Below are 10,955 nucleotides of genomic sequence, written 5' to 3'. Positions count from 1 at the left end.
AAAAGAGGAAGCTGAGTGAATTTCTGGAGGCTGCTCCCTCCTGGCCTCCCATCCCCTGCCTCCAACTCTGGCCCCTACCTTCTTGGGTGGGGGAGTCCCAGGCACTGTACTGGGCTCGTCTTCGTCTTCCTCCTCCTCTGAGTGGGGGCCAGGGCTACAAGGGGGCTGGAGGCCAGGTGGAAGGGAGAGGGAGGGCAGTGCCCGGGAGCCCTCACAGCCCACGGTGGTTTCCATGGCAATCATATAAGAGTCAATGTCGTCATTGGCAAAGTCATCCAGGAGGGGTGTGCTGCAGATAGAGATGGTGTCATCGATGAACAAGGAGAGAGGAGGGGGTACAGACACAGAGCCCCAACCTGGAAGGCTCAGAGAGGGCTGCAGGGAGCTCTTGATCACTGGTGATCTCTTGGTTTTACTACTTCTTGATTGAGTTGGAGGGGAGAGGATGCAGGGGGGGTTAAGTGGCGGCTTCCTGGAGGGGGTGGGCTTCCTGGAGGGGGTGGGCCTGGAATCCGTTTGATCAGAGTTCAGGTAGGGGCCTGAGGGAGGCATCCTGGGGACAAGTTTAGCTCAGCTGGGGGAGGGGAGCAGCAAGTCCTGTGAGCTGGGCCACCCGGGGCCTAAGCCCCCACCTTCCCAGGGGACAGGAGCTGGAGAGCACTGGAGCCCAGGGACATGCTGGGCGGGGGGCCAGGCCAAACTTCCTCTGCTTAAACTACACTGGGCCCATCCTCCCCAACCCACCTGCCCTTCCAGCCACCTGCTTCCCCCACCCCAAGCAGCCCCCTGCCTCCCGGCAGCCCTTTCCCTCCTTGGCCTTGGGGGAGACTCGAAGGGGAGGCCTCAGCCAGAGAAGGAAGCCAGCCCGACCTTGGGGACACTTCCCTGGGTGGGAGGGCTCTGCGAGCACAGCTGACCAGGAAGGCCGAGCCTGCCGGCTGGAAGCCATGAACACTAGGGGCTGGGGCCTGACAGGAAGTGTGTGTGGGGGAGGTGCAGGAACTGGAGGAGCGGGCTCAGGTCAGGGTGCACGGGGTGGGGGGGCCCTCACCTGTGCGCCTGGAGCTGTGGCGCTGGCCGGCAGAGCTCCGGGGAGCGCAGGTCCTGGGAGTGCGGGTACGGCTCCGAGAGCGTGGCCAGGACAAAGTGGCCGTTCAGCAGAGAGTCCTCAATGGCAAAGATGGCTGGCCTGGGCAGGAGATGGGTCCCCGCAAGGTCAGGGCCCTTCAGCTCCTGGCATCCCAGAGCCCTCCCCACCCTGTCCTGAGGCTGGGAATTACCTGCCCGGAGCATCGAAGTGAATGCTGAGAGACAAGTTTGCTGACTCCGCGAAGCTCAGGAGCCCCTGGGACGGGAGAGGCAGAGCGGTGAGGCCAGGCCCTGGGCAGGCCGGGAGGACAGGGTGGTGAGTGTGTGCGGGGAGCCTCACCCGGAGTTCCTTGAGGCAGAAAGTGATGGCCACTCCTTCTTGGGCCTGCAGCTGCTGGAAATCCTCCTCCCCGATGCTCATCTCAGTCACCATGGCTTTGATGGTGCTGTCTGTGGAGGCAGGGACAGGAGAAACCAGGGCCTCTGGGCCCCGCCCCCTCCCACCCCAGCTCCCCTCCCTGTCCCAGGCTGTGTCCAGCTCCCTTACCTGCCTCCTCCTCCTGGTAGCTACGCAGGATGACCCTGCGGCCATGGCCAATGCCCAGCGTCACTTCGGCCAGGGCAGGGGGGAAGGGCAGAACAGCCTCCCCTAGGACCCTGTACAGAGGGCACAGCATTACAGTCGTGTGCCGCATAATGACGTTTCAGTCAGTCACGATGGACCACATGTACGATGGTGATCCCATAAGATTAGTCCCACGTAGGCTAGGTGGACAGTAGGCTATACCATCTAGGTTTACGTAAGTGCGCTCTATGATGTTTGCACAATGACAAAACCACCTAATGACACACATCTCAGAACAGATCCCTGTCGTTAAGTGACGCGTGACTGTACACCCAAGGCCCAGCCCTGCCCAGTGGCTTTGCTCTCCGAGGACCTAAGGCAGGGCGGCAAACACACACCAGCGTCCCATAAATGCCGTGGGCCAGGCCTAGCATGCACGCGGGCAGGAGGACAGGCCCCTGCCCCATCGAAGGCTCCCAGGCTGCTGTGGGAGAGAAGTCCACTGCAAGGGAGCGGGCAGACAAGAGCGGGGCTCAGAGAAGGCAGCAGGGGGGATGGGCTGTTTGCACTGGGCAGGCAGTACCTGCCCATCCACGGGTGGGAAACCACAGTCATGCTGTCCCTATAAACTCGGCCCTCAGAAAAAGCCCTGAAATCCTTTGCTTTTAGGGAAACACACTGACAAATATTTACAGATGAAGTAACATCTGGAATTTGCCTCAAAACAATTGGGACAGAAGCTGACATCTGCTTTTATATGTATTTGAAGGTGTCCCTAAGAGAAAGAGCAACAACTGCTCACTAAAAAAAAGAGAAAAAGGGGGCTGGCCTGGTGGCGCAGTGGTTAAGTGCGCACATTCCGCTTCAGGGGCCCAGGGTTCGCCAGTTCGGATCCCGGCGGGGACCTACGCACCACCCATCAAGCCATGCTGTATGGCAGGCATCCCACATATAAACCAGAGGAAGATGGGCACGGATGTTAGCTCAGGGCCAGTCTTCCTCAGCAAAAGAGGAGGGTTGGTAGTGGATGTTAGCTCAGGGCTAATCTTCCTCAAAGATGAATAAATAAATATAAAAGTTAAAAAAAAAAGAGAGAGAAAGAAATAGTCTCAAATCCAGGCTAGAGGTGACAGCCTTCCTGCTTTCTCTACCTGAAGGAGTCCTGAGCAGTGCTATCTCAATAGAACGCAGAAGGACACACTGTCAGGACCCAAAGGGACCTTCGGGTTATCGCATCCTATGCCTAGCAAAAGAAATGAACAAGCCCTTGGGCCACTTAAATGCAAGCAGCGTCCAGCACAGGGCAGGAGGGGAACCACTCCTCTCTGTGGTCTTCACCAGGAAACTTCGCCTCCACTGGAGTCCCCCCTCTCGGGTCCTGCACAGCCTCTAGATGCTCTGGTTGTGCGGAAGGGCTCGACCCTACAGCTGCTTGTGCAGGCAGGCCTCGTGGACCATGACCTCCCCACTCAGCCTCCTGCCTTGCCGAGGGACTCCTCAAGGCTGGAGCCCAGGCAGGTAGGAAGAGAGGCTGCCCTTGAACGGGGAGCATTCCCAGAAGGATGACCAGGCCAGAGAAGAGTTTTGAGCCCCTGAGCCACAAAGATTAACAAGGGACTTTCAAGGCTGCTCAGGCCAGAGAAGATATGAGGACAGGCCAGAGACCTCCTCTCGAGAAGAGGCGTCAGAATGACTTGAAAGTCTGAGTGACCAGAAAGCCAAGCTGGACCTCTGGGGTGGAGAACACAGGCTTCTGAAGACAGGGAGGCGCGTGAAGGAAGGGAGCACCCTGCTCGTCCTCCACTCCAGCCTCTGCCCTTAAAGAGCCAGACAAGGACCCGAGTGAGAGCAAACTGAGCTGGCTGGACTCTTTGAGGTTCACAGAAACCCTGCAGGGAAAATGCAGAAGGCGCCTTCCTTAAATGGACCCTCGAGGCCCCAGGAAGAAGAGAGGGACCCAGGGCTCAGCTTGCAGCCAGGGCGCGTGCTCACCTTGCTGGGGCACGGAGCACGTGGGGGCACAAGGCCGGGTCGAAGACAGCCTGCAGGGACTCGCAGTCCTGGAAGGACAGGTTGTGAGTTTTCCTCACCCCTGGATGGGCAGAGAGGGTCTCAGTAGGCCTCGCCAACCTCCACCCCCACACTCCAGGGACCCCCTGGCCAGCCGGCTGCCCACTCACCGTATTTGCAGTGCAGCTGGACCACCAGGCGGCTGCTCCGGCCATTCAGGGAGATGCAGCATTTCTCCACAGTCTTCTCCAGCATCGCCAGAGAGCGGAAGACGGACAGGAACGACTGGGTGGGGGAAACATATTAGCCCAGTGCTGCGCCTCCACCAACCAGCTCTCATGTCCCCTGTAGGCCCTGGCCCATCACCAGCTCAGTACTGTTGCACCAGGAAAGGAGCTCCCGCAACATGCAGGATGTTTACACACGTCCAGGCCCTTGCTCATGCTGTTCCCCATATCTGGAATGCCTTGGAAGACATGCCTGAATGTTACCACTCTCTCCAGGTCCCTGGCAGAATCAGTACCCCTCTCCATACCCCCATGACCGTCTGTGGGTGTCTTTACCAGGCCCTCACTGCATTTTGCACTGCATTGCTCTGCACAGTTTCTCTCCCCAGTTAGTATCTACTCAGTGCCTGAGAGCAGATGCACTGCTGGTGGGGGTTGTGGGGCAGGGGTGCACTGCGCTAGTGAGGGAAGGGTCTCACCTTCATCAGGATCTTACAGCGCAGGGGGTCCTGACCAGAGGTGGCCACCTGGTACTGCTGGAAGAAGAGCGGGGCAAAGAGGAAGCAGGCATAGGCCGAGCGGGAGGAGTTTACCGTCCGGAGGGAGAGCTGGGCCAGGAGAAGAAGGGGGAGGGATGCGGTCAAGGGGCAGCGACAGGCCCAGCCCTCTGGTCCACTTGTGCTCACACACTTGCCCTAATCCCCTCCAACTCCACCATCACCTGTGGACATCCTCCCTTCTCCTTCCAGTCAGCGGGTACCTTCTGCACGAAGTCTTCCCCGAGTCCACCTCAGCGCTGCTCCCATGGCCAAGGGCCCTACAGAGCCGTCAGCACTCTTGCTACCTTTCCCCAAGTCGCCCCACCCGCCACTGGGCATTTCAGGGAGGGCAACTGCTCTCAATTCACGCACTGGCCTGGGAAGATGACAGGGCCCAACGTGAAGCCCCAGCGGCCGGGCAGGAAACTGAAACTCAGCAGACACTCTGCCCACCGGCCCCCGCCCGGTGGAGGGGACTCGCCCAGGTTAGGGCCTCCCTGCTGGCATCCCAGCCCTCCGCACATCGCAGCCCCTCACCCCGTCCTCCAGGGGCTCCAGGTAGAGCTCGTCCCCGATGCGGGACAGGGAGTGGACAGCCTTGCCCAGCACTGCGGGGAGGAGAGGAGAAACGGGGGTTAGGCTGGCGCCTCGGGCCGTCACACGTGTCCCCGCCCCCCGGCCGACCCCAACTCACCCTTCACGTTGCCGCCCGTGACCAGACACTTCATGCTGCCCCAGCCCGAGCCCGGGCCTGGCCTGCGAGCGGGCTGAGACTGGCGGCTGGCCCCCTCCGGGTCTCCCCCGCCGCCCGCCGCCGATGCGGGGGCTCCCTTCCCGCGCGCCGCCCCCGGCGGGCCCGCCCCCGCGTCCTCATTGGTCCACACACCCGCGCCTCCGTCACGTGAGAAAAACGCTCGCCCGCCCCGCCGTCACGTGACGGAGTTGGAGCGGGGCGGGCCCCGGTCACGTGAGCGGGGAGCGCCCGGCGCCGGCCGCGCTTGCAGGTCCCCGCAGTCCCGGCCCGCCCGGCCTCCCGCGCCCCTGGGGTCCCGGCGGCTGCGCCCGCGAACGCGGGGAGCACAGAGGACGCGGCCCGGGACACGAGGTGCCGCTGCGGGGGAGCGAGCCCTTGGCTCGGAGTCCTGAGCCGTGCGGGCCCGCACTCCTGGGTCACTGATTTAGGACGGATTTCCTGGGCGTCGTCGGGGCGACCGGGTCGAAGCGAGACCGTGCGCACCCAGTCCGGGCCGGGGACTCGGACACTGGCAGCAACCAGCAGCGCTAAAAAGAGACTGAAGCAGCTTGCTGCAGGATCCCGGGGTGGGACGTTGCCGTTCACTCTGGCTTTGAGGATCCTTCATTGAGCCTTGAAGAACAGAAGATTCCCCGGGTAGAAGGGGGCGGAAGGGCTACCTGGCACGGGAAGAGCGAGAGTAAAGGCTCAGCGGGGGGCTTTGCCCTTGGAGGCGGAAGTGGGTCTGTGAGCCTCGCAGAGGGGTGGGGGCTGCCAAGCAATGAGGGGCAGTGCTGCGAAGTGCTGGAAACGTTTCCTGCTTATGGGGCCGTTTGAAAAAGACTCCGGGACTGTGCAAAAGGAAGGGTTCATCAGCGGGGAGGTCTGCCCCTTGCCCAGGGCCTCAGTCCCCACGTGTGTAAGGTGGGAGGGAATCACCTGCACGGGCTCGCTGACCTCCAGTCCCCCCGCACCAAGGTTCTGTGTAGGACCCTGGGCATCCCTGCGTTCCTGTAGGGCCGGCCTGGTCTTGCCCCTCTCGTGCCGTCTACGGTGAGTAGGCTGTATTTGTCTGCGGGCCCCCTTGCCCTCCGGCTCCTGGCCTGCAATTCTGGACCCTACTCTGTTTCTCCTTCTCCTTGCTCTCAGCCGGCCCCTCCCTAGAGCACCGGGGTGGGGGGCGGGGAGTAATTCTTCCCTTCCCCCTTCCTGGGAGGAGAATCAATGCAAATGACACCACTTCTATCCAGGCATTTAGATCACTGGGAGTCATCCTTGACAGCAGCCTCTCCCTCACCCCACAAACTGCGATCCTTCCGCAAGTCTTGACTGCTCCACCTCCCAAGCAGATGGCCACTTTGCCCTCCTCTTCCATCTCCCCGACTGACACCCTGGCTCAGGCCACTGTCATCTCTCAGCTGGAGGATGTAAGAGCCCTCTGAGTGGTCTCATGCCTCCAGGCTGTCTCCTCCAGTCCACTCTCTGTATGACACCAAAGTGACCTTCCTGAAACATCTGTGTCGCACCTCTCCCTTGTTTATTTTTATTTTCTTTTGAGGAAGATTAGCCCTGAGCTAACATCTGCTGCCAATCCTCCTCTTCTTGCTGAGGAAGACTGGCCCTGAGCTCACATCCATGCCCATCTTCCTCTACTTTATATGTGGGACGCCTGCCACAGCATGGCTTGCCAAGCAGTGCCATGTCCGCACCTGGGATCCGAACTGGCGAACCCCAGGCCGCCGAAGCGGAAGGTGTGCGCTTAAGCACTGCACCACCGGGCCAGCCCCCTCTCCCTTGTTCAGATCCTCCAGTGGTTGCCGCCTACTACATTTGCCATAAAATCCAAGCTCCTTACCCTGAACCTGCAAGGAGCCAGCCCACCCATCTTTCCTGTCTCTGGCTTTCCTCTGCAGCCGGCTGGCCCCATCAGTTCCCTGAACCCACCTCATCCTTTTCCACCTTGGGATCTCTGCACTGCTGTTCCCACCACTTGGGATGCTCTTCCTCCCTCTCATATGCTGGCTCCTTCTCTTCCTCAGGGCTCAGCTTCAGCTGCCCATCCGCAGATAGGCCTTCTCTGCCCCTGGTGCCCTCCTGTCCCCAGACTCTCCAGCTGAGCCCTTGCTGTATTATACGCAACACTTAACCACAACTCAACGTTCTTTCCTACGTGTATCTACTTATTTAATGGCTGTCTTCCTCATGGGTATGTCAGCCCCGTGAGGGCAGGGAGTATGTCTTGTTGCTGGACCCACCCTGTGCCTCACACAGGGCCTGGTCCTCAGTAGATGGTCACTAAGTGTGTGTTCAGTGAATAAATGTGTGATCCAAATGAAGCCGAGTTGCCCCTCAGTCGCTTTTAGCACGCAGCTGTGATGAGAGAAACAAATCCCGCTTGCAGCCTCTGCCCACAGTGCCCCTCTTCCCCAGGCAACAGCTGTCCCCCCACGGTCTGTCAAAGAGACAAAAGAACCTAGCATTAGCTACTCTCGTCCTTACCTTTCCTCCTCCTCTCAGAATCTCTCTCCCTCTCTTTTTATCCCCGTGTGAATCAGCGTAGCCTCCCCAGCAGCTCCATGCCTGCCCCACACCATGACCTGCGCAGCCGGACTGCAACAGGACCTAAGACGCCAAAGCTCCTTGAAAGGCCAGCAGGGGAAGCTGAGAATGACCACATGGCCGTGCCTCTGGCTCTGACCCCCGTGGGGCTGTAAGGTCCTGTGGCCTTGAGGTCTTTGGAACGAGGCCCTGGGGAAAGGGGGAGAGACGTAACTCTTTAGGACTTTTTTTTTTTTAAAGATTCGCACCTGAGCTAACATCTGTTGCCAATCTTTTTTTTTCCTTCTTCTCCCCAAAGCCCCCCAGTACGTAGTTGTGTATTCTAGTTGCAGGTCCTTCTGGTTGTGCTATGTGGGACGCTGCCTCAGCATGGCCTGATGAGCGGTGCCGTGTCCATGCCCAGGATTCCAACCAGCAAAAAACTGGGCCCCTGAAGCAGAGCGCGCGAACTTAACCACTTGGCCACGGGGCCGGCCCCTCTTTAGGACTTTTAATGTCTTTCTTCAGTCATACACACACACACCTGCCAAAAGTCAGGAATCACCTCACCCTTCTGAAGGGTTCGGACACCAGAAAAGAGCGTAGAGCTGGGAATCGGGAGTCCCGGGTTTCTAGTGTGTGCTTCAACACTGACAACCTTTGTGACTTTATACCAGTGTCTCCCTGTCTCTGTGGTTGTTTCCTTGTCTGTATAATGTGGTTGGTAAGATGAGATGCCTGTTGAGGTCCCTTCCAACCTTGACACGCCATGATCCTGAAGGGGTCCCCCGGCTTCCCTGGGCCCCTCATCAGGCCACAGCCCTGTAATTGGAGCTGTAATTGGCTGTCCTGCTTCCCCCAGGTCGGGGGGCTGGCAGGGAGCTCTCCAATCTGAGGCCAAGAGCCTCTTCGGGCTTGCAGTTGGCGCAGCCAATAGCACCTTCCAGGGCCAGAAGGGAGGATGCGCAGTGGGGGACGGGGGCCTCAAAACCATCAGGGGCCCTTTGTGTTGGGCAAGGGATGGGTCTAGGGACCCAAAGACGATGTGCGGTCCGTGCCAGACTGGAGAAGGCGAGGCCCTTCTCTGGGCCTCAGTTTCCTCCCTGATGAAATGAGTCTGTTGGATGAGAGGCTCCCTCAGGATCCTTTCAGACCCAAAGTTCTCACAGTCTTTGCCACTGCCCCGTTAGAGGTGGTTTCCTACAAATGCTTGAGGATGTAAGCGTGTGGGAATGTGTGTGTGCGGGGGGCAGATATGGAATGGGGGAAGTGGTTACAGTATCAACTCTTAAAATAATTATCTGTCGGGAAATTTCCTTTCAGCCACCATTTCTCACCCAACTGGTTGGTCTTGAAGTCGCAGGAATCCCCAGAGCTCAGTAATTCATTCATTCAACGCATATTAGACACACTTTTCTAAGTTCGGGAAAGAGAGTTCAAGACAAAAATCCTCACTCTTGTGGCTTCCATTCTGGGGCAGAGACCGACCAGAGGGAGTGGCCTGTGCCGAGGCTCTGATGGCAGTCTGCTGTGCTGTGCACACACAGACAATGGTATTTGTGGGTTACTCTGGGGTAACCAAGCGAGCCAGGCAGCTCTGAGCTGCTGGGGGCACTAAGCTGGCAGAGTGCTACTTACGCACATGTCCTGCGTTTGTGGCATACCAGGTGCCACCAGACCCCACAGGCAAGCGCTGCCCAGGCCTTTCCCGTTCCCCAGCATTTCTCCCAGCAACCAGAACAAATTTGGCACGTAGCAGTGGTTTCATAAGCATATGTGGAAAGACTGAAGAGTATAGGATTCAGAGAGGTTCCAAGACTTGAACTCAAGTTGTCTGTCTGTCTGGAGGACAGTGGGGTTCTAGGCACCAGCCTGCCTGCATCTGAATCCTGGTTCCATCGCTTTCAGGATCTGTACAAATGGACGTGTTGCTTATATTCTCTGAGCCTCAGTTTCCTCATCCGTAAATTGGGGGGGGGGGGCAATAACAGACCCTATCTCACAGGGCTGTCGTGAGGATGAACTCAGCCAATGTTTATAGAGCTCTTAGTACACACCGTCAGTGTTGCTATTGCTGTGTCCTACCACCTCCGTCCTCCATCTCTGGAGAGTACCCTCACAGTATCCTAAGGCCAGGACCGGGGTTAAAATAAGTCATTAGTGTGGACAAAGCAAGGGTGAATCGAGGAACCTGGGAGGAAAGTCCCCCCCCAGAGAAACTTTAAAAAGAAAAGGCCTGGAGCCCGGGGACTGGAAAATACCCTGAGGACTCGGGTGGGGACAGGAGGGGAGGCTGCGGCTGCTGCCACCAGCCCATGCCTCGATTGATTCTGGGTCCTCGGTGCCCTCTGCCTCGTGAGGAGAATGTGAGGCCTTGCCATCCTCGCAAGCTACCAGAGGCTGGCATGAGTAACGGCTGTGCCCACACTGCCGGGCTCCACGTGCAGACGAGAGACAGGTCTCTTCAGTCCGCAGGGCTGGAGGTGGAGGGGAGAGGGGATGGAATTTTTTAAACCCACAGCGGGGATGGGAAGGGGAAAGCTCCGGCTTGTTCACCACAACCTGGCATGCTGCAGTTACAGGGCCCCCTTGGAGCGCGAGTGAGGTAAGTTTAGGACAAATCAAAGGCAGCGTGCTTCGCCCAGCGGGGGGGACGTCGATGGAACTCATTACCCCAAGATGTGGTCTCGGCTGGAAAGAGAAATAGCTTCACAAAAGGTTTAGATAATCCATGGATGACAGCTCCATTCATGGGTTGGAAGGGAAAGGAGGCTGTTCGGGGCCCGCTGGCCCCTGGGGAAGGCATCGGGGAGGCTACCTGGCCTCCCTCAGACCACCCCTCGGGGCCCCTGTTGGAGGCAGGCTCCGGCCTGCAGGGACCCAGGAGGCAGTGCCGTGTTCCTGCAGGCTGGGGCCCAGCCTGAGTCCCCAGGCCCTTTCCTTAACCGCCCCAACACTCGCCATCCTCTGTTTGGGGAGACAGGGGCACCATCAGCTCTGGGGAAAGCATCTAGCCGGGCTGTCCCCTGAGGGACCAGCAGAGGGAGACAGACACCGCGTCCAGTCCCAGCTCCCAGAACAGAGACCAGGCTGCTCTGCCTTGCATCGGGCAAGCAAGTGACTGTGGGCCCCAGCTCGCTGCTGCCTGCTGAGCTAGGCACCCGAGGAGAGAGGGCCCGAGAAGCCATCCTTCTTGGCTGAGATGGGCTTCCTGCAGTGGAGGGAGGACAGGGAAGACCTCAGGGAACCGAGGG

General features: G+C 59.1%; 1 protein-coding gene across 4 annotated transcripts in view; it reads right to left on the bottom strand.

The window, feature by feature from the left end:
- The window catches only part of RAD9A (RAD9 checkpoint clamp component A), a 59,609-nt gene that overhangs the window by 938 nt on the left and 47,716 nt on the right, over positions 1 to 10,955 (bottom strand). Inside the window, exons 1-10 of one of the 4 annotated variants that reach the window (XM_023654553.2) lie at positions 5,125 to 5,292; positions 4,968 to 5,038; positions 4,371 to 4,499; positions 3,835 to 3,949; positions 3,647 to 3,746; positions 1,637 to 1,746; positions 1,430 to 1,539; positions 1,281 to 1,345; positions 1,052 to 1,189; positions 79 to 289 (exon numbers count right to left, since the gene is read on the bottom strand). In XM_023654553.2, the coding sequence (XP_023510321.1) occupies positions 79 to 289; positions 1,052 to 1,189; positions 1,281 to 1,345; positions 1,430 to 1,539; positions 1,637 to 1,746; positions 3,647 to 3,746; positions 3,835 to 3,949; positions 4,371 to 4,499; positions 4,968 to 5,038; positions 5,125 to 5,158 (1,083 nt within the window). In that variant the 5' untranslated portion in view covers positions 5,159 to 5,292. Of the gene's footprint in view, positions 1 to 78; positions 290 to 1,051; positions 1,190 to 1,280; positions 1,540 to 1,636; positions 1,747 to 3,646; positions 3,747 to 3,834; positions 3,950 to 4,370; positions 4,500 to 4,967; positions 5,039 to 5,124; positions 5,295 to 10,955 lie in introns of those variants that run through there. The other 3 variants (XM_023654555.2, XM_070230219.1, XM_070230220.1) reach the window with 3 other exon arrangements.

This window comes from Equus caballus, chromosome 12 (assembly GCF_041296265.1).
Source record: "Equus caballus isolate H_3958 breed thoroughbred chromosome 12, TB-T2T, whole genome shotgun sequence".
Classification (NCBI taxonomy): Eukaryota; Metazoa; Chordata; class Mammalia; order Perissodactyla; family Equidae; genus Equus; species Equus caballus.
Note: the sequence above shows the minus strand (reverse complement) of the source record. Positions and strands in the feature narration are given on the sequence as shown.